At 38.9% G+C, this 27,005-nt stretch overlaps 1 protein-coding gene and 1 long non-coding RNA gene across 2 annotated transcripts in view; both read right to left on the bottom strand.

The window, feature by feature from the left end:
* Positions 1–359: 359 nt before the first annotated feature.
* Positions 360–7,120, bottom strand: LOC133466087 (uncharacterized). The gene is made up of 3 exons (XR_009784842.1): positions 6,951–7,120; positions 6,460–6,537; positions 360–2,514 (listed from the first exon to the last, which is right to left on the bottom strand). It is a non-coding gene; the product is annotated as an uncharacterized LOC133466087 (long non-coding RNA).
* A 4,976-nt stretch (positions 7,121–12,096) lies between these two features.
* Positions 12,097–27,005, bottom strand: part of LOC133474124 (collagen and calcium-binding EGF domain-containing protein 1-like) — a 51,752-nt gene continuing 36,843 nt past the window's right edge. Inside the window, exons 3-11 of the mRNA XM_061765474.1 lie at positions 23,108–23,160; positions 20,512–20,646; positions 19,379–19,516; positions 17,762–17,883; positions 17,574–17,688; positions 17,042–17,181; positions 16,862–16,897; positions 16,289–16,324; positions 12,097–12,845 (exon numbers count right to left, since the gene is read on the bottom strand). Of these exons, the coding sequence (XP_061621458.1) occupies positions 12,660–12,845; positions 16,289–16,324; positions 16,862–16,897; positions 17,042–17,181; positions 17,574–17,688; positions 17,762–17,883; positions 19,379–19,516; positions 20,512–20,646; positions 23,108–23,160 (961 nt within the window). The 3' untranslated portion in view covers positions 12,097–12,659. The remainder of the gene's footprint in view (positions 12,846–16,288; positions 16,325–16,861; positions 16,898–17,041; positions 17,182–17,573; positions 17,689–17,761; positions 17,884–19,378; positions 19,517–20,511; positions 20,647–23,107; positions 23,161–27,005) is intronic.

Here is a 27,005-nt window from a genome sequence, read left to right as displayed (position 1 = left end):
CTTTACAGGATCACAGCTGCCAGTAAAATACTGTAATTTTTAGTGATCCAGTAATATACTGTAATTTTTTTCTTTCCAGTAACAAATGAATATTTACAGTATGTTATTTTTTATCCATCAATATTTATTGTTATCACCATTGTTATAAATATTGATGAAAACAATTATATTTTTATATCATATTATTAATATGATCATCACTACCACATCATCATCATCATCATCACTGATAAAGACAAAAGAATAGACCCTTTCCAAAAAATTTTAATATCATGGAAAAGTTTTATTTCCATAATTCCATTCAAAAAGTTAAACTTTCATAAATTATAGATTAAGGGCCCACAATTTAAAAAAATTCAAGTATTTATTTGTTTATTTTTACATAATTTGGGCTTCCATCTCATAAAACCCACAAAACCAGGAATTCAAAAAATTAGAATACTGTGAAGAAATCATCCGTCCATTTTCTGAGCCGCTTCTCCTCACTAGGGTCGCGGGCGTGCTGGAGCCTATCCCAGCTATCACCGGGCAGCAGGCGGGGTACACCCTGAACTGGTTGCCAGCCAATCGCAGGGCACATACAAACAAACAACCAGGAGTTATGGAAGCCCAGATTTCCTTGATGCTGTCAGTTCTTTGTTTTTGGGTCTGGTGCCCATCATTTTCCTCTTGATAATACCCCATAGATTCTCAATGGGGTTTAGAGCCGACGAGTTGGCCAGCCAGTCAAGCACTGTGATGGCATGGGCATCAAAGTAGGTTTTGGTGCTTCTGGCGGTATGGGCAGCGGCCAGGTCCTGCTGGAAGATGAAATCTGCATCTCCAAACAGATCCTCAGCAGAAGGAATCATGAAATCCTCAAAAACATTCTGGTAGATTGTTGCGGTGACCTTGGATTTAAGAAAGCAGAATTTACCAACACCTGCACTGGACATTGCACCAAATAATGACTGACTGTGGATATTTCACACTGGACCTCAAGCAGCTTGGGTTCTGTTCTTCACCCGTCTTCCTCCAAACCCTTGGATCTTGATTCCCGAATGAAAGGCACATTTTACTTTCATCGGAAAAGAGGACCTTGGACCACTGGCCAAGAGTCCAGTCCTTCTTCTCTTTGGCCCAGGTGAGACACTTCCTACGTTGGCTCAGGATCAGAAGTGGCTTGACCCGAGGAATCCGACAGTTGTCGCCTATCTCCCGAATGCGTCTGAATGTGGTGGGGTTTGAAGCTGTGACTCGCGCCTCATTACACTCTTTCTGAATCTCTGTTAGATTATTGAATCTTCTCTGTTTGATAATCCGCTGAAGCCCACAGTCATCTCTTTTGCTGGTGCATCTTCTCCTGCCACATTTTTGTCCTTCCACTAGACTTTCCATTGATATGATTGGACACAGCACTCTGTGAACAGCCAGCCTCCTTAGGTATGAACGTTTGTGTCTTACCCATCCTATGGAAGGTCTCAATGATGGTCTTCTGGCCAGTTGTCAAGTGTGCAGTCTTCCCCATATTGAACCCATCTGAAGTAATTTAATGACACCTGGGGAAACCTGTGCAGGTTCTTTGAGTTTAGTAGATGATTAGTGTGTGACACTCAGTTTAAAAAAATTATGGCCTACAAAATTTGGGCTTATTTCTTCAGTGTATTAAAATTTTTTGAATTCCTGATTTTGTGGGTTTCATGACCTGGACGTCCAAATTATGCAAAAATAAACAAATAAATACTTGAAATTGTTTAAATTGTGGGCCCTGAATCTATAATCTATGAAAGTGTAACTTTTTCAATGGAATTATAGAAATAAATAAACTTTTCCTGTCATAGGTGTGTGTTCCGGGTTTTGTCTTCCCCCCTGTTTCACACACACCTGCTCCTGTGAGCATCTTCACCACCTGTGCCTCATTCACCCTAATTACCCCTTGCATTTAACCTCGTGTCTCATTCTTTCTCGTCGCCAGTTCGTTGTACCTTGTCGTCGCGTTCCAGCATACCTTGTTTCCACGTCACCGACTCACAGTAAGACTAGACCCTGTTCCGATTATCGACCTTGCCTTTTTGCCTCACGTTTTTGGATACTGTTGCCTTTTTTGGATTGCCTGCCTGTGTACCGACCTCTGCCCGTATATTGAACCTTTCTTTTTTAAAACTGTCCATTTGTTTTGGAGTCGTGTATTTTTTTGGTCCTATCCTCTGTTCTGTTCATGACATTTCCATGATATTCAATTTTTTTAATTCTAGTAAGAAGTAGTAATTCTTTTTCAAACTTTAAATTTTTTTTTTTTTTATTGAAAGTCTAACAGCATTGGACAGGCTTAACACTAGTGACTTTAACATGTGTTTCTGTGCGTGTGTAAAATCACACAAAGTCCCACTTGAAATCACCAAGCTTCTTGATGAGCGTACTGACGTGGATTCACCAATGCTGCCTTGTTTTGCACCATCCTGCCACTCTTCTTGCTTGATGCCTTGTCATTCGCAGCTTTGACTCCAACTCTCTGGATTTATGTCAGCGCAGCTTCTAGAAAAAACAAAGTAAAACAACAACAAAAATCAACAACAAAAGTCTTTTAGGTGACAGGCTATTAATACAGTATACAGACTGAATGGCCATGATGTTAACACTGAGTTGTTGTTGGTAGTGAGACATTTATTTGTCTAAATATGTCTAACAGTTCGAAGGGCAACATTCAAAATATGCCAAATAAGGCCAGTCAACATGTGTTTAATAACACATTATATACGAATACAATTTTTGGACGGCCATTGCATAGAGTTGAGTTGACAGTTGGTCTGATATGTACTGTACTCACTCCCTAAGGACAACCACCGCCTGCTGTTACCATCATGATGGCCAGTCATTGTGTAACAGAGCCAATGATGTTTTGCGGCGCCAAAAAAAGCACAAAGTTCTGACCATTTCACTGCCAAGCCAAGACTGTTCATAAACAAAAAATAATATAATCTGAGATCATTTTTGTTTTAAAAAATCGTTCGGAAGCCGGGTCATTCGTAAATTGAGGTTCCACTATAATTGTTTGTGTGGCATTAGTTTAAGCAGACTTGATTTATTCTTGTGATTTAGGTGAAGATCAGACCAAAATTTCGTAAGGGTTCATTTACTTGTTCCTCCCACTGTATATTGTGGTATAAAAAAAATACAGGAAAAAATAAAACATAGACGTGTGAAAACCAGAACATATTTCTCTTTTCCCCTCAGATTTATTGTTCTGACAGTTTATAATAGCTTCAGCAGAAAATAAACTAAGCTCAGTTGAGCACAGAGGTATACTAATGTCTACCTATATTTAAATAGTAGGTTAATGGTCCTGCCAGATTAAAGTTAAAATCTTCTTTTATAATCTTACTTTCTTCTTTTATTTTGCTTTGTTTTACTCTGCTGTCTGCAGCCAGGGTGGCATTGCACATGAGAATCTGTTTATCAATCAATCTGTATCAATAAAGGTTAAAAACAGATTTTAACACACACTCTGGAATGCTCCGTTTGGGTTTATAATTACCGTAAAATCAGCGTTCATTACTGTTAGCATGTCTATTGAGTTTTGCATTACTGTATGTTAGCATTAAGGTATCTGATGTTCGTTATTAAATTATTTGTTTAACGTTTCAAGTTTTACACTATACTACAACTGGACAAACAACTTAAAGGAAGCACATTTTGCCTCTCATTTGGAGAATGGTTCACTATCTGTCAAACTGCTCACATCCACTTAGGGAAAAAAAAAACGTACAAAAAAGACATGTATTGAATGCAATATACCATGGAACATTGCAGGACCTGAAATGTGACTATTGCAGACGTACATTGCGATGGTAATTTGAGAAATTACGGTAAACTTGAGAAATTACGGAATGTGGAATAGTTCTTACTTATGGATAAATTCCAGCATGCAAGCTGCACCTTACTGACACTGAAGATTAAAGTTTTAGTAGGACAACAGCACAAAATGCGACCGTACGGGGGGTACAAGCCAGTGCAAACTGTAGGCCGGTCCCAAGCCTGGATAAATGCAGAGGGTTGCGTCAGGAAGGACATCCGGCTTAAAACTTTGCCAAACAAATATGACTGTTCATCCAAAGAATTCCATCCCGGATCGATCATGGCCCAGGTTAACAACCTCCGCCACCGGTGCCGTTAACCTACAGGGTGTCGGTGGAGATTCGGCTACTGTGGGTCGAAGATGAAGGAGAGGTGGAAACTGGGTTCTTCGGCAGAAAGAGAAGAGGAAAACATAGAGCCTAGAACGGAATGTGGGGACTTTGAATGTTGGGACTATGACAGGAAAAGCTTGGGAGTTGTTTGACATGATGATTAGGAGAAAGGTTGACATATTGTGTGTCCAGGAAAGCAGGTGGAAATGCAGTAAGGCTAGACGTTTAGGGGCAAGGTTCAAATTATTTTACTATGGTGTAGATGGGAAGAGAAATGGAGTAGGGGTGATTTTTAAAGGAAGAGTTAGCTAAGAATGTCTTGGAGGTGAAAAGATTATCAGTTCATGTGATGAGGCTGAAACTTGAAATTAAGGGTGTGTATATTGTGATTAGTGGCTATGCCCCACAGGTAGGATGTGACCTAGAGGTGAAAGAGAAATTCTGGAAGGACCTAGACGAAGTAGTTCTGAGCATCCCAGACAGAGAGAGAGTCGTGATTGGTGCAGATTGTAATGGACATGTTGGTGAAGGAAATAGGGGTGATGAAGAAGTGATGGGTAAGTACGGCATCCAGGAATGGAACAGATGGTGGTAGACTTTGCAAAAAGGATGGAAATGACTGTAGTGGACACATTCTTCCAGAAGAGGCAGGAACATAGGATGACCTACAAGAGCGGAAGTAGAAGCACGCAAGTGGATTACATTTTGTACAGACGATGTAATCTGAAGGAGGTTACTGACTGTAAGGTAGTGGTAGGGGAGAGTGTGGCTAGACAGCATAGGATGGTGGTGTGTAAGATGACTCTGATGATGGGGAGGAAGATTAGGAAGACAAAGGCAGAGCAGAGAACCATGTGGTGGAAGCTGAGAAAGGAAATTTGTTGTGCAGCTTTTCGAGAAGAGCTGAGACAGGCTCTCGGTGGACAGGAGGAGCTTCCAGAAGACTGGACCACTACAGCTAAGGGGATTAAAGAAACAGTCAAGAGAGTACTTGGTGTATCTTCTGATCGGTAAATGGAGAAGGAGACTTGGAGGTGGAATCTCAAAGTTCAGGAAATTAGGAAAGAGGTTAGCTAAGAAGAAGTGGGAGACTGAGGACTGAGGAGAGGGGAAAGGAATACTTGGAGATGCAATGTAGGGCGAAGGTAGAGGTGGCAAAGGCCAAACAAGAGGCATATGATTACATGTATGCCAAGTTGGACACTAAAGAAGGAGAAAAGATCTATACAGGTTGGCCAGACAGAGGAATAGAGATGGGAAGTATGTGCAGCAGATTACGGTGATTAAGGATAGAGATGGAAATGTGTTGACTGGTGCCAGTAGTGTGCTGGATAGATGGAAAGCATACTTTGATGAGTTGATGAATGAGGAAAATCAGAGAGAAAGAAGAGTAGAAGAGGCAAGTGTGGTGGACCAGGAAGTAGCAATGATTAGTAAGAGGGAAGTTAGTAAGGCACTAAAGAGGATGAAAAATGGAAAGACAGTTGGTCCTGACGACATTCCTGTGGAGGTATGGAAGCATCGAGGAAAGGTGGCTGTGGAGTCTTTGACCAGCTTGTTCAACTGAATTCTAGCGGGTGAGAAGAGGCCTGAGGAATGGAGGAAAAGTGAGCTGGTACCTATTTCTCAGAACAAGGGTGATGTGGGAGGAAAAGTGTGCTGGTGCCCATTTCTCAGAACAAGGGTCATGTGCAGAGCTGTGGGAACTATAGAAGAATAAAGTTGATGAGCCACACAATTAAGTTATGGGAAAGAGGCTGACAGATGAGGTTAGACTGGAGTCCCCGTGGACCATGATGTTCGCAGATGACATTGTGATCTGCAGTGAAAGCAGCGAGCAGGTGGAGGAACAGTTAGAAAGGTGGAGGCATGCACTGGAAAGTAGAAGATGAAGAAATGAAGATAAGCCGAAGTAAGACCGAACATATATAATAAAATAATAAAAAGAATAAATCAGAGGGGTGGAGGGGAAAGAATGAGGCTACAGGCAGAAGAGATAGCGAGGGTGGAGGACTTTAAATACTTGGGGTCAACAGTCCAGAGCAATGGTGAGTGTGGTCAGGAAGTGAAGAAACGGGTCCAAGCAGGTTGGAACAGGTGGAGGAAGGTTTCAGCTGTGATCTGCTCAATGGTTACTCATGTTCACGTGTACTGGACTGGTCGACCCCAGTGCAACAGTTGCACCACTATGATATCGCCTGTGAACTGATTTTGATGGCAGCTCCCACTCACAACTCTGTATGAAAGGTACAGTAGTATTTTATTCTCATTGAAAATCACATACAATTCTTACCTGTCAGAATCAAAACGTGGTGTGTCAGGCAAGATGGTCAGCTGCGCGATATAGCCGGTGTGGGCCATGTGGCTGCAACTGCAACGTTTAAAAAAAAAAAAGGACTGATAATATATGGGTTAATATAACAGGAATGTTGAATGATTGTGACGTGCCATAACACGTTTTTGCCAGAGAAACGGAAAGTTTCTGTATCACTAGCTTAGGTAGCGCTTGTACGTCAATGAATTAAAACGTGGTTAATAAGTCCTGTGCTCATATAGTGGCGGCGGGAACTCGCACTCGAAAGTATACGCCCCAGCCTCGTAACATCCTGGGGCTGTATGTTAGCCCCGCCCACAAAAAGCACTCTATTGTTATAATTCTTTGCATATGTCTTCAGCACTTATTTTCAAACATATTTAATGTATTTTGAAATAAAATACGGATATCTGCGTAGTGTCTCTTTAACCACCATAAAAAGTACATTAAAGCAAAAATAAAGAATTCACCAGAATCCAAAGTCTGTTAAATCGGGGTCCATTACATTGAGGTTCCGCCGTAAATGCAAAGGATGAAAATTAATTTTTGACTAACTGTTAACATTTTTTGGGGGTCTTCTTGCTCTCTCAGCCCCTTCCGTCGCGCTCCCGTCCGGCGCCCCCCGCAGGCCCTGGGGCGCGCTTCCGATCGCATGACAAGCGGCCCATGGAAGTGAGCTCATGGCTTCTGTTCTTTCTGGCACATAACACACACGCTTTCTTAATTCTTACTTATTGAGCGAATTGTTTCTTGCTGTTTTGGGGCCCTGACTGTCGGTCACCTTGGCAACCCGTGCGGAGACGGATGTCATGCGAGGCACGCACGCACACACATCAAAACTGATTCAATGCCATTGACAGCTATACAGTAAATCAAATATGCATGGTAAGTGGAAGGGCTGGCAGTTATGAGTTTTAGATTTATGTATGTCAATATATGGATTAACACACACACGCACACACACACACACACACACACACACACACACGAGTAACATAAACAACCCAGACAGACCACCACACATCAGACATCAGACAGTGAGCGTGTGCGTGCGTGTGTGTGTGTGTGTGTGTGTGTGTGTGCGTGTGTGTGTGTGCCTGCGTGCGTGTGTGTGTGTGTGTGTGTTGAGTAGTTGTGGTGGGTGCAAGTCCAGGCAAGCCCCCCCCCGCTTCACTCTGCAATTATCCCTCCCAGCTGTTTTTACCTCTGACCTCTGCTACCTAAAATTCTCATAATGACACCCAGCCACGCGAGGGTTCAACAGTGTATGAAGATTTACAGGCAAGCGAGTATGCATTTGTGTACGTGAGTGTGTGAGAAAGCATGAGTATTTATGGCCAGTCATTAGTGATGACGTATTGGAAAACACACACATATGGCAGGGTGGGAGTTCACCCAAGGATCCTCCTTTGGACAATTAGAGCTTCATTAATAAGAAAAAAAAATTATACAATGTATGGAAAACAGATGCTATTTAAAAAGTTATTTTATGTTATGATAAAAAAAAGTATGATAATAGGTGAAAATTTATGAGAACAAAGATTTGAGTTTTTTTGTTGTTGTTGTTAAAGGTAACTTTTACAAAAATGAAGCCATACTTTTTTCATTAAAAAAGATATGGAAAAAAAAGTTGACTCAGAAAAATGTTGACAATAAAGTCATGTAGTTACGAGAGGAAAATGTCATTATTTAAAAACAATAAAGATTTTTTTCACCCCAATTTATTAAAAGCTGATATAAAGTTGAGTTTGAGGGAAAAGGTGAGGAATATTCAGAGAAAAATTATACTTATTTTTTTCTCAGAAAAACATGATGAGAAAAAGTTGTAATTATAAGAGAAATTGTTTTTCTAATGTTATAATACCTTCGACAATAATTTTTTTTTAATTTTACGGAAAAAAACAATGAGTTAAAAAAAATAAAGTCATACGTGTTCTGTAAAAAAGACAATAAATGACATATATAGTTACAATGTTATGAGAATATTTCATGTTATAAAAGTCAAAATTTTAGGAGGAAAAAAAGTCATCATTTCAGAAGAATATTATTCACCCCCCCCCCCCAAAAAAAGGATAAAAGATGCCATTTCCGAGCATTAAACCTTTTTTAAAAAATTATTTTTAAAACAAACAAACATCCTTTTATACTATGTTATAATTAAAAAATATCGTACACACATATGGTCCGGTGGGAGTGCTCCTGAGCGCCATCCTCTGGTCAACACAATTACATAAGGGACCGAAGAAACACGTAAAAATTAAAACTAAGTTCTATGTTGGAAAAAGCCATACATTTCTGAAAATGTGGTCATATTTGGTCTGAGACAAAGTCACAATTCTGGAAAAAAAATATCTCATTCACGCATCTATTTAAGAATAAATGTATAATGTACAGCCTAAGTTAAAACAAATACTTTTTAGGAAAAAAGTAATAAAATGTTGACGAAAAACATATGACCAAAAAAATCTGAATTCAACCATAATGGTCATTTTCTTAAAAGATAAAGACACAATTTTCAAAGTAGATACAATTTAAATGTTCAAGCAAACATTATTCAGTAACAAGTAAAAGCCATCATTTTACAAAAAAAAGTCTAATTTTGTTCAAAAATATTGAGAAAAACATTGCAATGTCGAGAAATGGTAAATTTGACCAGAATAAAGGCACCTTGTTCCCCAATTTAAAAAAATTACTATTTTCCAAGGATAAAAAGGAATACAATTTGTAAAATGTTTAGGGTTTTTATTGGGTTTATTGTTTATTGGGTTTTATTGGGTTTGTTTATTGTTTATTAAATGTTTATTGTTTTTTTTATGAGAAAAAAAGTCATAATTTTATTGGAATGAAGTCATATTTTTCATGAGATGTTGTAATTGTATGACAAAAAAGAGTGAAGATCAGTAGAATAAATGTGCATTTAAAAATTATTTTCACATGCAGAAAAGTTATAAGATGTTGTGAAAAACAATGTAATGATAGAAAAAAGTTTTATCTGAATGATCCTACAAATTTACAAAGGGGAAAAAAAGTTAGAAAATGTTGAGGAAAATGTTGTACTGCTGTAATTTTACCAGTAAAAAAAAGTCTTATTTTATTTCAGGAAAAATATTGTAATTCTATGAGGGAAAAAAGACAAAATATTCCAAGAATAAATGTGCATTTTGAAATTAATTGAAAGAGAAAAAGGCCATAAATGTAATGCTACATGACAAAAAGTTGTAATTTTACCAGAATAAAATGGTATTTTTAAAGAGAAACGTTATAATTATGTAAGAAAAATATTAAATAGAATAGCTGTTAATTTGGGTGGGGTGTGAAATGATGAAACATGAGATCAATGTTAATATTACATTGAAATATTAACATAAGCATTGAATTTTGACAAATCATTAGTTCTTGGAAAATGTACTGCCACAACACACAAACGTAAATGACATTATACTGCATTGATTTTCAAAGTGTGGTACTGCTATGCAAAAGAATCACTCCCTTATTACAATTCAGTTGTATTTAACTTTGATGTAAAATTTATCCTTTTAAAAACTGTTTTTTTTTCAAGTATTTACATTTTTCTGTACAATACATTTTAAATGAATCATTATTTATGTACTGTACAGTTGTTTTTTTTTTTCATTTTCCCAAATCCTAGCGTAATGTTAATATTTCAACTGCGCATATTGTTACAATAGCTTACAGTAATATTAAATAAACATTTTTAGGAATAAAACCTCTGTCGAGTCTGATTAATACGTGGTCAATGTTGGTCATGACGGTGGTACTTGGAGAGTGAGGTAATTTTTTTAGGTGGTCCTTTAGGTGTCAAAATTGCACTATACTGTATATGTGCAGTATACCTGAAATATGTTGAGCTATTTGGTCTTGACTGTCATTATATTTACTGTATAATGAGCAGGTCATTTGTTTAACGTCTCAGAGAGCTTTGGAATTTTTATCTGAAAAACTTCTCGTCCCACTCTAATCAGCTTCATAACCGCTTTTTCCCTATTATCTGATGAACATCGTGATTAACATAGTACACCACGCTTGTTTGTTATTTCATTCATCCTGACAAAAACAAACCAAGTATCGCAAAGCATTTCCTGCTTCAGCCCTTCAGTTTGTATACTGTATACAGTACATTTGTTGTTTGGGTTAGAAAACAAGTTGTTTTTAGTAAGCCTTCCTGATGGTTGCTGATGCAAAGGAGCAAAACATTTTGGCCACTGAGAACAAGAGTGGGATATTTCCTTTTTTCTGATTTTGCAGGAGAGTCATCTAAAGTTTTACTACTGCAATAAATCTGGGGGATTTTATATATATATATATATATATATATATATAATTTTGACTTCGATACTATAGCTGTACCTCAATCCCGGTACTGAAATGATACCAAGGCCAAAATCTAAAACATCAGTAAAAGCAGTGGAATGAAAACTGACAAAACAACTTCAAATACTTTTATATTTTTATGAATTCCAAAAAAATATGATAAAAATAAAAATGAATATAATAATAAAATAATATATTTGTATACTATATATATATATATATATGTTTTTTTTGTTTTTTTTTTACAATAAAAATATCGAACAAATGTACATTTAGTTGCACCAGACATTAAAAATGAACCAGAAACTAACAATGGGTCTGATATTTTTTCCCATGGCTATAATAATGATTTTTTCATACATAATTGACTTTACTCATCCGTAATACTGTAGAAGCTTTTAGTGTGCTGTATTCTTGCATTTGACTGCATTTGATATCTCTCTTTGTAAACAATACATGTGCACCCACTCAGTGCAGGGCTGTTTTTCATTGCGTACGGAACCATGACACTCAAAAAGTGGACCTTCCGGTTCATTCGGCATTCATAGGGATATTTATTCTTCTCGAACCCTCCGATTTCCGGAGTGGTCTCGGACGACAAGTGCAGCCTGCATCCGGTTGGCGCGCTCCAAGCTGTGCTTCCGTGCGGCGTGGACCCGCGCTAAGACGTCCCGTGCTATCGATGTTATCAATCTCCTGCTGTTAACGCTGACTTGTGTGCATGCCAAGTTTGCCTAACAGCACAGGAAAATCCACCGCATATAACACTGACTTTGCTCACAGAACCTCGTGAGTCTTTGAGGTTACGCTAACGTGTCCGCAGCAGGCAGAAGCTCAGCGCTGTCTGCTTTATTTGTTTATTTCTTAAAACTACTGGTACTGAAAAAAAAATAATTAATTAAATAAAATCATAATCATATTTTTTAAAAAGGAAATGGTACCGTGCTATTTCTGATGGCAAATTACCTCGGTACGATACTGGTACTGGTACTTGGTGCAACACTATTAAAAACAACAACAAAAAATAAAAAAAATTAAAGATTCTGGGGAAAACAAAATCCTGTAAATCTTACATATTTTATGTAATAATCTTAGATATGTATTACAATATTCATACTCATATATTACACATATTTTTTCCAAACTACTTTTTTCATTACTTCAAATTACTTTTTGGGAAAATACATTCGCTCTCTAACTACGTTATGAGTTAAAAAAAAGAAAGAGAGAGAGAGAGAGAGAGAGAGAGGAAATGGCCACACATAACACCACCGCTTTTGTTTCCTGTAAAAATACTTTATTCCTGTAGAAATACTATTTCCTTCACATATAATTATGTCTTTAACTTTTTTTTCTCTAAAAAATAATTTTACTTTTGTATTAACACTTTATTTTTTAATATGATTTGAGTCTCCTAATATTGTTTTTCTTTTTAAAATGAGTTTTCACACGAAACAGTGACTTTTATTTTTTTCCTAGTACAAGGAACCTTTTTTTGTTTATTTGTTGTTCTTGAAAAAGAGACCTGCTCTTTTCTCAGTTACATATTTTGCTCGTAACATTATGGCTTTTTTTTTTTAATTGAACAAATCAGATACTGAAAATATGACTTTATTCTCCCCCGCCCACACACACTCACACGCACACACACACACACACATACCACTGTGCAATGACAATAAACAATTCTAATTCCAAGGGAGCTTCCTTGTTTCCATGATTGCCTGCAGCAGGTGAAGAGGAGATCAGGAAGAGGAAGACATGCTTGTCCTTTCAAGTCCTTTGTGTCCTTCCGAAATGTTTTTGTGTGTTTTTTAACGAATGTCACCAGAAGTGTTCCAAAAGGTTCAGGTGCTGAACATGAGGTCCCCCTGGCCGGACCCCCACTCGGCAACGTCGGGCTCCCCGCTGGAGGGAGAAGAGTCCAGCGAGATGCCCCTCTTCTCTCCGAACACCTTCTCCTGCAGCTCGATGATGTCGTTGCGGATGTCGGCCATCATCAGCAGCAGGAAGTCGAAAGAGCCGGGAGGTCCCTGAAGGACACATCGGTATGATCAATGACAAGCTTATTCTTCCACGGCAAACTCATCCCAGCAGAAAAGGTTGTTCCCTCACACTTGTAAACAATTGTCCAAAATGTCTTGATGAGACGGACAATGAATATCGAGAAGGTCAAGTCCGACCTCTGATGAATAAATTGATTAATTAAGGGGGTGTCTCAATACTTTTGTCCACTTAATCAACATCAAAACCTCTGTAAATGTCAATTATGGGCAGTGTTTTTAGTATTTTTAGAATGGGGCACAAAAAAACATCCAACTTTGAACAGCACTTATACTGTACAGACACTTTCAAAAAAATTGGAATATCATGGAAAAGTTTATTTCCATAATTCCATTCAAAAAGTTAATATCAGGGCACACAATTTGAACAATTTCAAGTATTTATTTGTTTATTTTGACATAATTTGGGCTTCCAGCACTTAAACCCACGGAATCAGGAATTCACAGACAAAATTAGAATACTGTGATGAAATCATCGGCACGGTGGACGACTGGTTAGCACATCTGCCTCACAGTTCCGGGGACCGGAGTTCAAATCCCAGCCCCGCCTGTGTGGAGTTCGCATGTTCCCCCCGTGCCTGGGTGGGTTTTCTCCGGGCATTCCACCTCCATACAGATCCTCAGCAGAAGGAATCATGAAGTCCTCTAAAACATTCTGGTAGACTGTTGCGGTGACCTTGGATTTAAGAAAGCAGAGTTTACCAACACCTGCACTGGACATTGCACCCCAAATCATGACTGACTGTGGATATTTCACACTGGACCTCAAGCAGCTTGGGTTCCGTTCTTCACCCGTCTTCCTCCAAACCCTTGGACCTTGATTCCCGAATGAAAGGCACACTTTACTATCATCGGAAAAGTAGACATTGGACCACTGGCCAACAGTCCAGTCCTTCTTCTCCTTGGCCCAGCCGTACGTCGGCTCAGGCTCAGAAGTGACTTGACCCAAGGAACCCAACAGTTGTAGCCCATCTCCTGGGTGCGTCTGAATGTGGTGGTTTTTTAAGCTGTGACTCCTGCCTCATTTCACTCTTTCTGGATCTCTGCTAGATTCTTGAATCTTTTCTGTCTGATAATCCCACGTTCATCTCTTTTACTGGTGCATCTTCTCCTGCCACATTTTTGTCCTTCCACTAGACTTTCCATTGATATGATTGGACACAGCACTCTCTGTGCCTTAGCCTTAGCGTTAGCTATGAACTAGTGATGGGTAAATGATATCGAGGCTTTGGAGCTTGTGTCACCCTTCCTGAAGCGGAGTGATTTGAAACGCCGTGTCGGGGCTTGTATCAAAACACCAGGGTCACGTGACCAATGACGTTTGAAGCTTTGAACGTCATCGCTGTTTCGCTTCACGCGTCATTCCTTCAAAATGTTTCGAAGCTTTTCATTGGCTCATGGCGTTTCGACGCATTCTGAGCCAATGACAGCTTGACATGTTTGACAGATTTGAGGGTTTTGCGCCATAATATCTACATAAGATGCCTCATTATGCTTCAAAATGGGGTTGTGAGGAGATAGAGATTTGGAGAGTGAGAGTATTTTGGCAAGTCAACCATACAAGTCCCCAAAGGACAAACAATTATCTTAAAAGGTTTTCCTTAAAAACACCACACACACACATACACGCACACACACACACACACGCACACAAACAATGTTTCTGAAAGGATCTCTAATCCTGGTAGGGACTTTTAGTACAGTTTTTAAACAAAGATCAAAGCTTTAAATAAACCCTTAACCAACATTTAACCACATTTGTTGTGTTTTAGAGTATGGGGGAGAGCATCTGCATATTTTATTGTAATGACGATATCATCATTATTTGGTACGAATGGACAAAACACTTGAATGACCATACAAACTTTTCTGAACTTGTATTGTTGTCAAGGGAACCAGGGCCAGTGCTTCATCGTGCTCTTTAGAGGTTGCTATGGCTTCAGTTGTCCACCCGATGTCACCGTCACTGAAGCCTTGAAGCTTTTAATCTTTTTCGGCACAATTGTTAGGAAAGCCTCAGTGCTTCATGAGGCTTCACTATGAACCTTTGGGGCTTACCCATCCTATGGAGGGTATCAATGATGGTCTTCTGGCCAGTTGTCAAGTCTGCAGTCTTCGCCATATTGAGCCCAACTGAGACAATTGAACCAAACCTGTGCAGATGCTTTGAGTTTAGGAGATGATTAATTAGTGTGTGACACTCAGTTCAAAACATTTATGGCCTTCAAAATTTGGGATGATTTCTTCACAGTATAACATTTTTTGGAATTCCTGATTTCTTGGGTTTTATGAGCTGGAAGCCCAAATTATGCCAAAGTAAACAAATAAATACTGATTTGTTTTCTTAAATTGTGGGCCCTGAATCTATAATCAATGAAACTCTAACTTTTTGAATGGAATTATGGAAATAAATCAACTTTTCCACGATATTCAAATTTTTTGGGAGAAAGGCTCTGTATGTTGTACTATCAAAAATACCCCTAACCCAGCTATCTTCGGGCGAGAGGGGGGGGGGGTACACCCTGAACTCGCCGCCAGCCAGTCGCAGGGCACATATAAACAAACAAACATTTGCGCTCACATTCACACATACAGGAAATTTAGAGTTTAATTAACCTACCATTCATGTTTTTGAGATGTGGGAGGAAACCGGAGTACCTGGAAAAACCTCACCCAGGCATAGGAAGAACATGCAAACTCCACACAGGCACGGTCGGGATTTGAAACCCGGTTCTCATAACTGTGAGGCAGACATGCCAACCCTTTTCGCGACGTGCCGCCTGAATTATGTTTCATTGAAAATATATATTTTGTTATTTTTTTGCATTCATATGTATTTTAAGTGTAAAAACACTTAATTGTATTTTCTCACCTTCATTTTTTAATTTAAAATTCAAATTGGATATTGAATATACATGAGTAAAATGTTGTGCTGTCACGCTAAAATGCCATCCATCCATTCCTTTTCAACACCGCTTATCCTGGTTAGGGTCACAGGGCGCTGGAGCCTATCCCAGCTGGCTTTGGGCGACAGGCGGACTGCACCCTGTATTGGTCGCCAGTCAGTCGCAGGGCACATATACACACAGACAACCATTCGCACTCACATTCACACCGTCACTGAGTGGGGACTGAACCCATGCTGCCCGCACCAAAGTCAGGCGAGTGTACCACTACACCACTACAACATGAAGAAAATATATATATTTTTTGGAATAATGTTTGAGGAGTTTCAGCCCCCCCCCCCCCCTTTTTTTTTTTATTTCTTGCTTGTAAAAAAAAAACAAAAAAAAAAACCTCTAAAATTAAGACATGATTAAACAACAATATAACCTTATTTCAACTAAAAAAGATACAGTTGTACACATACATTTGTGTAACATTTGTCCCTTTAAAATGTACAATAAACTTACAGGGGGACCACTGGGACCATCGGCTCCTCTAGCACCCTGAAAATAGAAAATTGTATATATTGTTAATACAACAAAATCACATCCATCCATCCATCCATTTTCTGAGCCGCTTCTCTTCACTAGGGTCGCGGGCAAAATCACACTAAAAAAGTCATATTACATATTCCATAAAATAAGATAACATTAATGACTAAGGGTGCCCTGCGATTGGCTGGCAACCAGTTCAGGGTGTACCCCGCCTCCTGCCCGATGATAGCTGGGATAGGCTCAGGCACGCCTGCGACCCTAGTGAGGAGAAGCGGCTCAGAAAATGGATGGATGGATAATGACTAAGGAGTAAAGGTTTGTGTGTGTGTGTGTTGTAGTTGTTGTAGCTGTCAGTTTGGCCACTAGAGGGGAGCAGTGCATCTCACAGACATCCATCCATCCATCCATACATATCTGAGCAGGGCACATACAAACAAACAACCATTCACACTCACGTTCACACCTACGGGCAATTTAGAGACACCATCTCAGAGACAAACGTAAATATGAGAAACTTTTATTAATGCGCCATGATATTGAATTGACCTTTGAGCCGTCTCTTCCGGGGGCCCCGGGTGGTCCCTGCATGGAGGATAAAACACAAGTTTCAAAATGTTATACAAGTCAATGCAAAATGGTTGCTTTCAATACACATGCCTAGTATTACACATACATGCAGTACTGTATTATGTATTTATGTCATTTTTTTTGTTTTCTTTTGTTTACCACTGGTCCTCTGCGGCCTCTTTTGATGTGCCTCAGATCAGGCTCCGGGGCCATGGGCCCAATGTCCCCCCGGAGCCCCCGAGGCCCTGGGGGGCCTCCCCCGCCTGGTTCCCCTCTAGCTCCTGGCTCCCCTGGGTGACCTGTGGAGTAGGTATCTTGGTAATTTAGGTGGAGTAGGTAGGTAGGTAGGAAGGTAGGTTGTGTTAATAGATAGGTAGACTAGGTATATATTTTGGTAGATTAGGTAGATATAGACACACTGGGGAAATTAGGTAGGCGGCAGATAGGTAGGTGGATTTAGGTTGGTGTTTTGCTATATTAAGAAGGTATATAAGGTAGGTCCTTACATTAGGTTGGTGGATTAGGTTGGTCGGTTAGATGCGTAGGGGGCTTGATTAGGGATTTAGATTAGGTAGAGTATAGGTACAGTATGTAGGTTTGGTAGCTAAATTGATAGATTAGGTAGGCAGATTAGGTACTCTACATGTACTGTAGGTAGATTGCGGATAATAAACTATGTAGAAGGCATTACCTGGGACCCCAGGAGGTCCTGGAGGTCCGGGTAAACCAGGACGACACGAGCTGTCAGGTATTTTTCCCGGCCTCCCAAGAGGTTTGTCATTGCGGCTGGCCAGGAGGTCAGGAACCTGCCAGCATAGCAACCGCTATTAGTGGATTAGCACGAAACTCCAACCGTCATAAAACCGCCGCCAAGGCTACCTGCGGATTGGCCAGCCGCAGTTTTATTTGCAGCAGACTGCTTTTCATGTTGACGAAGTCCTGGCAGGTAAAGGAGCAGGTGCCTGCACTCATCAGCGTGTCAGACTTCCCTGTTGAACTCACTGAAAAACAGAACAACACTCGATAAACAAAATAAAACCATTACATATTTCTGCTTTAATTAAGGTGCACATTATAACAACCTAGCAATTTGTTTAGGAATTAACATGACAACGAAGCTAGTGCTATGACCACCTCAGATTATGTACATATGGTATGGGTAGGTAGATTAGGTACATGCAGGTAGGTAGGTAGGGTAGCAGCTTTGGTAGGTAGGAAGATTAATAAGGGAGGTAGATAACATAGGTAGGTAGTTTATGTAGGATGGTAGTTAGAGTAGCTAGGCAGGTAGGTAGACATGTAGGTAAATAAATTAATAACTAGGTAGGTAGGTTGGTAGTCTAGTTAGGTGGATTAGGAAGGTAGGTACAACCAGGTAGGGGTTTAGATAGACTTCAACTTCAGTGTATTAGCAATCAACATTACAGTATATTGAAGGTTGTCGACTTACTACATATTGATTTGTTTCTGTAATTAAATAATCACAAAATGTTTATTAGCGTGTTATTGACGTTAGTCTCCAGATCACTTCCAATTTTAGTGGACCAGATAACATAAGTGAACCAGCCAGGATACCGCTTTGGTTATGATAGTGCTAGCATTTGGTTTAGCTTTGCACAAACTTGTTGATTAGACCATGTCTAATAGCATTATACATGATTTTGAGGCTAGAAGGAAGCAGATCAAATTATTACATATTGCTCCTATAACAACAATGATTTTCACTACATTGTGTGGCAGGTCCTCTTAGTTTAGGAGGGGTTTAAAAAAGAAATTACAAAAAATATAAAATAAATGCAAATTCCATGCTGTTGCTTTAAATCCAACACATCTGCATTGACAAATGAGCAACACGAAGTGATTTAGGGTGATTTATTTATTTTTGTACCCCCCCATAATATATGATAAACTTCTCGTGCGACATGTTGCTGCGCCTTTGGCAAGCTGCGCACATGGCGTAGATTTATTGCTGTGTTTCACGCTTTGGAGCAAGAACATTAAAAACCTTCAGCTGCTCCACATAAGCGCAATATAATATATAGAATAACGGTATATGTCTACTGCACATGGACTAGCTTTTTATATCTTTATAGCACAAAATGTGTTTCACATGCACAAGGTGCACCTGCAATAAAGGAAGTCTACATGTACTTTTTATTTTATTTATGTAGCCCATTTCATACACACGCACACAAGCAATTTATAGGGCAAACAACCATATATGGTCATTTCAGAAAGGCAAAATTGACACCACAAGCCTCACTACGAGGCAGTGATTGCTCCCAGAATTTATTTCCTCTCTCTCTCTCTCTCTCTCTCTCTCTCTCTCAAAAAAACAACATGCATGGTAGGTTAAACATAGATATTATATTTCATTATATATAATAAATTATAATTTAGATGTTATCATTCTGTCACACCCACATAAATCGATGCCTGGATATCACCATAGCAACACAAGAAGAAAAAAGTGTAGGTATTAGCTTTGCATCTTACAGTTGTGCACAGCGATGCAGGAATGCCGGTCTGGAGACAGAATGTATCCACTGTGGCATCGACACAGGAAGCTGCCGCCCGTGTTGATGCACTCGTGCTCGCACACGTCACCGCCTGACTCCTCGCACTCGTCAATGTCTGGAAAAAAAAAATCAAAATCAAAACTGCTAACAGTAGTTAGTTAAAGACAAATAGTAGCCCACCATATACTGTAGTATATATAGCCTGATATCCTGTATGTGAAATACAGAGAAGGGATTCAATTTCACGATGTATACTTATAAATAAATAGTTCTCGGAAACCTTACAATTGTTTTCCTTTCTCTTCCTCCCATTTTGGAAATTTACCAAGCAGCAAATGACCACACTAAAATGTCACTTGACCAGGAAAAAAAATTTCAAAGAAGAAAAAAAATGTGCACGAATTAAATACAAAATGAATGTAAAAAATAAATAAATGCAATATTTAAATTTAAAACTAAATAAAAAAGTAAATGACAAATATATAAAAAATATACTGGATATGTACATATAAATAAAATACAAAATATCAAACAGATAAAATAGGAAATGAAAGTAATTAAATAATGTCAAAAGTAAATAAAGAAGAAACAAACAAATTAAACAAAATGAATAATTCGAAAAAATATAAGTCAGACAGAAATTGTAAAATATTAATCAAATGAAATTGGAAACAAAAATAAAATAAATATTCATAAAAGAAACAGTAAGTAAACTCAATAAAGAAATGCAAAAACAGAAAAAATGAACTAGTAAACAAATGAAATATGAAAAAGATAAATACAAATAAATAATAAAAATTGCAATAAAATAAATAATAAATACAAAATTAGAAACAAAAATAAACATAACACAAAGTAAAAAAATTAATTAGTAGAATTAAAACTTATTAAAATAAAAAACAAAAAAAAGTCTTTTGTTTACATTTTGCTTTAATGCAAACATGCAGTAAATAAAGATGTAAAAGAGTAAACAAATGAAATGAAAAAGCCTCTTTCACATGCCCAGAGAGCCTGCAAAATAGCTGTATCTGGGCTGTAACTTCGAGAACGTAGGAATATACCATCTTTGCTGGGTCTCTGTGGGAACGGAGGCTTTTAGTGATAACTGACCCAGACAATAAGGTGATTTGTGGTTGCGGTGTCTCTCTCGGTCGAAGCGATAACCCGGATAGCACGTGCACACCACCCGTCCGAAGTTGTCGGTGCACTGCTGCTCGCATGGTGACGCGGCGCACACGTCCACGCCTGCGTAGAAGAAAAAATATATGGAAGAAGGCTGTGAAAAATGTATTATTGGAACAGCACATCCGCCTCACAGTTCTGAGGTCTACACACGACACTCTGTGACGGGTGACAGTTTATCCTTCAGCTTTAGAGGTGCTACAAAGACAAATGGACAAAATTGCGCAAAGACAAGTGTGCCAAGCTGGTGGCATCATATTCAAACATACTTAGGTTTTTAGTTCCAATAATTTAGAAAACGTTGCCGAAAAATGCTTTTTGTCATTATGGGGTGTTGCGTGTAGATTTTCTTGGGAAAAAAATCAATACAATCAATTTTGCATTATTATGTTCACAAAACAAAATGTGGAAAAGTGAAGCGCTGCGAATACTTTGCAGGTACACTGTATATAGTTTATACATGTTAATCTCCATCTTCATTTTTATGTACATGATAAACAATGTAAACATGCAGTTTATATGCTGTAGGTGGTGGCTCTATTTTGTTTTTATCTCATCTATATACAATCCCAATTCCAATGAAGTTGAGACGTTGTGTTAATCATAAATAAATACAGAATACAATGATTTACAAATCATGTTCAACCTATATTTAATTGAATACACCACAAAGACAAGATATATAATGTTCAAACTGATAAACTTCATTGTTTTTAGCAAATAATCATTAACCTAGAATTTTATGGCTGCAACACATTCCAAAAAAGCTGGGACCGGTGGCAAAAAAGACCGAGAAAGTTGAGGAATGCTCATCAAACACCTGTTTGGAACATCCCACAGGTGACCAGGCAACTTAGGAACAGGTGAGTGCCATGATTGGGTATAAAAGGAGCTTCCCTGAATTGCTCAAGCAAAGATGGGCCTAAAACCAACATTGAATGCCCGTGACCTTCGATCCCTCAGGCGGCACTGCATAAAAAATGTGTAAAGGATATCACCACATGGGCTCAGGAACACCTCAGAAAACCAATGTCAGTACATTACATCCGTAAGTGCAACTTGAAACTCGACTATGGAAAGCAAAAGCCATTTATCAACAACACCCAGAAACGCCGCCGGCTTCTCTGGGCCCGAGCTCATCTAAGATGAACTGATGCAAAGTGGAAAAGTGTTCTGTGGTCCGACGAGTCCACATTTCAAATTGTTTTTGGAAACTGTGGACATCCTGTCCTCTGGGCCAAAGAGGAAAAGAACCATCCGGACTGTTATGGACGCAAAGTTCAAAAGCCAGCATCTGTGATGGTATGGGGCTGTGTTAGTGCCAATGGCATGGGCAACATACACATCTGTGAAAGCACCATTAATGCTGAAAGGTACATACAGGTTTTGGAGAAACATATACTAGCATCCAAGCAACATCTTTTTCATGGATGCCCCTGCTTATTTCAGCAAGACAATGCCAAACCACAATCTCCACATGTTACAACAGCGTGGCTTCATAGTAAAAGAGTGCGTGCACTAGACTGGCCTGCCTGCAGTCTAGACCTGTCTCCCATTGAAAATGTGTGGCCCGTTATGAGGCGTAAAATACGACAATGGAGACCCCACACTGTAGAACAGCTGAAGCTGTACATCAAGCAAGAATGGGGTAGAATTCCACCTACAAAGCTTCAACAATTAGTGTCCTCAGTTCCCAAATGTTTATTGAATGTTTTTAAAAGAAAAGGTGATGTAACACAGTGGTAAACATGACCCTGTCCCATCTTTTTTGGAACGTGTTGCAGCCATCAAATTCTAAGTTAATGATTATTTGCTAAAAACAATCGAGTTTATCAGTTTGAACATTAAATATCTTGTCTTTGTAGTGTATTCAATTAAATATAGGTTGAACATGATTTGAAAATCATTGTATTCTGTTTTTATTTATGTTTAACACAACGTCCCAACTTCATTGGAATTGGGGTTGTATTTGTATGTAAATATTTGTTTTATAACATCAATATGTACTGTATGTATATTGCTTTATTTTTTACATAACTTTTAATATTTTTGTTACATTATGTTTTATGGGATTTACTGTAAATTCGGCATGTTTCTCTCAAAGTGGAAGCCAGGTGGACAAGAGCCACTTCTTGTCTTATTTTACTCTTTTTTCTGTCATTCAGTGTATTCAATGTCAATCTCCTTTATAATGCGACCAAATACATAATGATTGATGACACATTCCATATGAAGATCAACAATGAAGCACAAATGTTCATCGGCCTTGGCCGCTTTGGTGTTGATGCCAGCAATGAGCTAATTTGACTTAGGTCATCGTTCCAATGTGACAAAAAGGCAGTGATGTGGAATTCAAGGCGCGCCACGCACATCAATGTGGTCTGCAGACCTTGTTTTGAGGCAGGATGTTTCCCAGCTATAGAGGCGGCGGAATGGCAGGACTAGATTGGAGAATGGGAATTCTGTGTGTCTCTGTGTGTGTGAGAACAAAAAAAAACTTTAAAAGAAAGAGTGTTTTACCTACTTTCAGGTATGCATTGGCCCATAACAAACCTGAAGCCTTCACAGCATTTCCTCCTGGGGAGAGAAAACAAGAAGAACAACTTAGATTAGCCATTGCCATAATAAAACAGTATTTTAAAAAAATATTATTGTAATACCAAGACCAAGTCCGAAACCTTGGTGTACTGATAGATTCCGACCTGACTTTCAACAGTCATATCAAATCAATTACTAAAACTGCCTTTTACCATCTGAAGAAAATATCCAGAGTGAAGGCTTGCATGTGCCAAGCAGACCAGGAGAAGCTCATCCATGCTTTTATCTCAAGTAGACTTGACTATTGCAATGGTCTTCTGACTGGACTCCCCAAAATGAGCATTAAACAGCTGCAACTCATTCAGAATGCTGCAGCTCGGGTTCTGACCAGAACAAAGAGGTCAGAGCATATTACTCCAATTCTAAGTTCTTTACACTGGGTCAGCTTTAGAATATATTTTAAAGTTCTGCTACTGGTCTATAAATCACTAAATGGTTTAGGTCCTGAATACATGAAATAAATGCTAAGGGAATATAAACCCAGTAGGGCTCTGAGATCGACACTCAGGTCAGTGGAGCACAGAGTCCAAAGCAAACATGGTGAAGCAGCATTTAGCTATTATGCTGCACACAAATGGAATAAGTTGCCAACAGAAGTGACGTCCGCACCAATTGTGCATGTTTTTAAGTCCAGGCTAAAAACTCTTCTTTTTTGTCATGCTTTTTAGAGCATTTCCACGTTTAAATTATATTTCTTGCACTGTACGCTCTTTTAATTGTACTTTTTTCTCTGTTGTACTTTTTGTCTTAGTTTTTAAATGTTTTTAATCATGTAAAGCGCATTGAGTTACCTTGTGTATGAAATGGGCTATATAAATAAATTTGCTTTGCTTTGCTTAATATTATGATGAAACACAATCATATTATTATCATTGGATTCATATTACATTATTATTATAGTATGATGAAAAAGCATTTTATTGTATGGGTATAAAGTCCATCCATCCATCCATCCATCCATTCATTTTCTGGGTCGCGGGCGTGCCGGAGCCCATCCCAGCCATCATCGGGCAGGAGGCGGGGTACACCCTGAACTGGTTGCCAGCCAATCGCAGGGCACATACAAACAAACAACCATTCGCACTCACATACACACCTCCGGGCAATTTAGAGTCTCCAATTCATGCATGTTTTTGGGATGTGGGAGGAAACCGGAGTGCCTGGAGAAAACCCACGCAGGCACGGGGAGAACGTGCAAACTCCACACAGGCGGGGCCGGGGATTGAACCCCAGTCCTCAGAACTGTGAGGCTGACGCTCTAACCAGTCGTCCACCGTTCCACCGGTATAAAGTCACTGCCTTTTTTACATAAGTGTACATTTATGGTGGCACGGTGAAAGATTGGTTAGCATTTCCGCTTCACACTTCTGAGGTTGTGTGGTTTCCATGTTCTCTCTGTGTTTGGCTTTCCAAAAAACATGCTCCTAATGTTAGATTAGAGTTTGCTGTGAGTTTGAATGGATGTTTGTCGAAATGTGTTGGCTGGTGAACACTCCAGGGTTTACTCTGCCTCTCGCCCAAACTCAGCTGGGATAGGCTCTAGCTCACCCGTGACCCTAGTGAGGATAAACAAAATATGGATGGATGTACACTTGTTTCTTTTTCAATGCGTCAATTTTGTCATGATAAAAAAGTTGTAATATTGTTGCAAAAACAGAGAATGAATACGAGAATGAAGTCAACATTATAAGTAAAAACTAATTTACAAGAACAAAGTCATAATATTCATGAAATAAAAAATACAATTATTAAGTCATGACATTTCAAGAAATTACAAGAAAAAAATATTGACATTATACAGCAGTAATGTCATAATATTAGGAGAAAACATTTTGATAAATATTGGACTCAGACCGGAATTTTTACAGCCAGACTAAATCAAGAACACCGTCAGCATTTTACCATTTAAATTAAAACACATTTCCAAAATCAAATGAATCGGGTCTAAACCTGACTTAAGAGTTGAAAGCTTTTGTCTCCAGCAGGTTAGGCGACTGGAGCGGCCTGCTCACTGGGCTCTCTGAATGAGCTCTACATCCAGAATGCTGCTGCTCTAGTCCTGACTAAAACCAGGAAATAGCCCAGTACTCAGGTTGCTGCACTGACATCCTGTCTCTCAGAGAATAGACTTTAAAACAGCTCTGCTTGTGTACACGTCTCTTCATGGTCTAGCCAGGCGTGGGCAAACCTTTTGGCTCAGGGGCCACATTGACTTTTAAAATTTGACAGGTGGGCCAAGCCAGGACCAGATGCTTACATATCAAAAATAAACACACACACACACACACACAAAGGCATTGTAGTGTTAATACTTAGATTTACTTTGAATGGGAACAGTGTTCTTTTGTTGATGACCTTTTTTTTTGCCAGTGCATCAAAGTCCGATTTTCGTTTTGTTGAGGCAATTCTCAGAGCACATCTGAAGTGTTCATCACTCAGCTGGGATCTGTAGGATGTTTTGTTGGTGTTCATCACACTAAAAGTCTGTTCACACACATATGTAGAGCCAAACACCACCACCATCCTCTGTGCCATCTTCCGCATTTTCGGAACTTTTGTCTGCGCTTAATAAAGCATAAAAGTCATCCAGTTTGAGAGTTGAACATTATCACATTGGAGATCAATCAGTTCCATCTGCAGCTCCCGTGGCGCTGTTTCAGGGTCTTGTATCACTGAATCTTGGATGGCAGTTTGTCAGATAAAGGTGTTTTGCTGCGCCTGCAAGCTTAATTTTAACCGCTGAGCCGTAGCCATCAGTTCCTGCGTTGATTGGCTGTTAGCATAATCAACATGCTTGGTAGAAAAGTGACGCCTGATGTTGTATTCCTCTAAAACCGCAATGGTTTCTTAACAAATTAATTAACAAATTACTGCCTTTGACCAGACTTCAGTGAAAAAGTATTTTAGTAGTCCGTTCTATATTAAACACTCGGCTCCCACTGTCAACTTTTCTTTTCTTTGGCCCACTCATGGTTGAAGAAGGGTTCAGAGCATTAGCAGAGTAAAAACAGAACAGCCAAAGTCAAGTCAATGTATCACTATACCTACTGCGCTACCTGGTGGAACCACTGGGCATTACAGCACAACCTGGTGGAGCCACTCGGTATTACAGGACAAGGTTGAATGAATGTAGTCATGATTTTGATATGATTTGGGCAATTTTGTACCAGTCTTTGGCGGGCCAGATTGAAATGATCATCAGGCCGGATGTGGCCCGCGGGCCCCAGTTTGCCCACCCCTTCTAGTGCCAAAGTACATCTCTGACATGTTCGAGTCATCTGAAGCTTCTTGGGCTGTGAGAACCTCAGGAAGTGCTAAAATCTTGAACACTTTTCCAGATGTGAGAGGCCTGGTGACAATATTTAAATGCAGCTTGAAAACAGTTCGTTGTATATACAGTATGAAAACTGAAAATATTTTATCTGCAGTCTTTGCTTTTAATTTAATAATGATTATTGCCTTGTTTTATGGAATGATTTTATTTCACTTCTTGTACTTTTATGAAGCTGTAAAGGTGGATGGGTTAACACTTCCACCATGCTATCTAAAGTAGCAATATCAGGAGAATTTTTCTTTAGCGAATAAAGCTATAATATTACCAGAAAAACATTTACATGTATATATATATATATATATATATATATATATATATATATATATATATATATATATACATTTACCTTTATAAAGCATTATACAAGAGTAAAGTCATCAAATTATGATTTAAAAATGAGAATGAAGTCATAATAATTAGATTTTTACTTTCTTTTAATAAAATGCATTTGTAAATTTCATACGTAAAAACATAGCAATCTATAATAAAT

The sequence above is a fragment of the Phyllopteryx taeniolatus genome, chromosome 2 (genome assembly GCF_024500385.1).
Source record: "Phyllopteryx taeniolatus isolate TA_2022b chromosome 2, UOR_Ptae_1.2, whole genome shotgun sequence".
NCBI lineage: Eukaryota > Metazoa > Chordata > Actinopteri > Syngnathiformes > Syngnathidae > Phyllopteryx > Phyllopteryx taeniolatus.
Note: the sequence above shows the minus strand (reverse complement) of the source record. Positions and strands in the feature narration are given on the sequence as shown.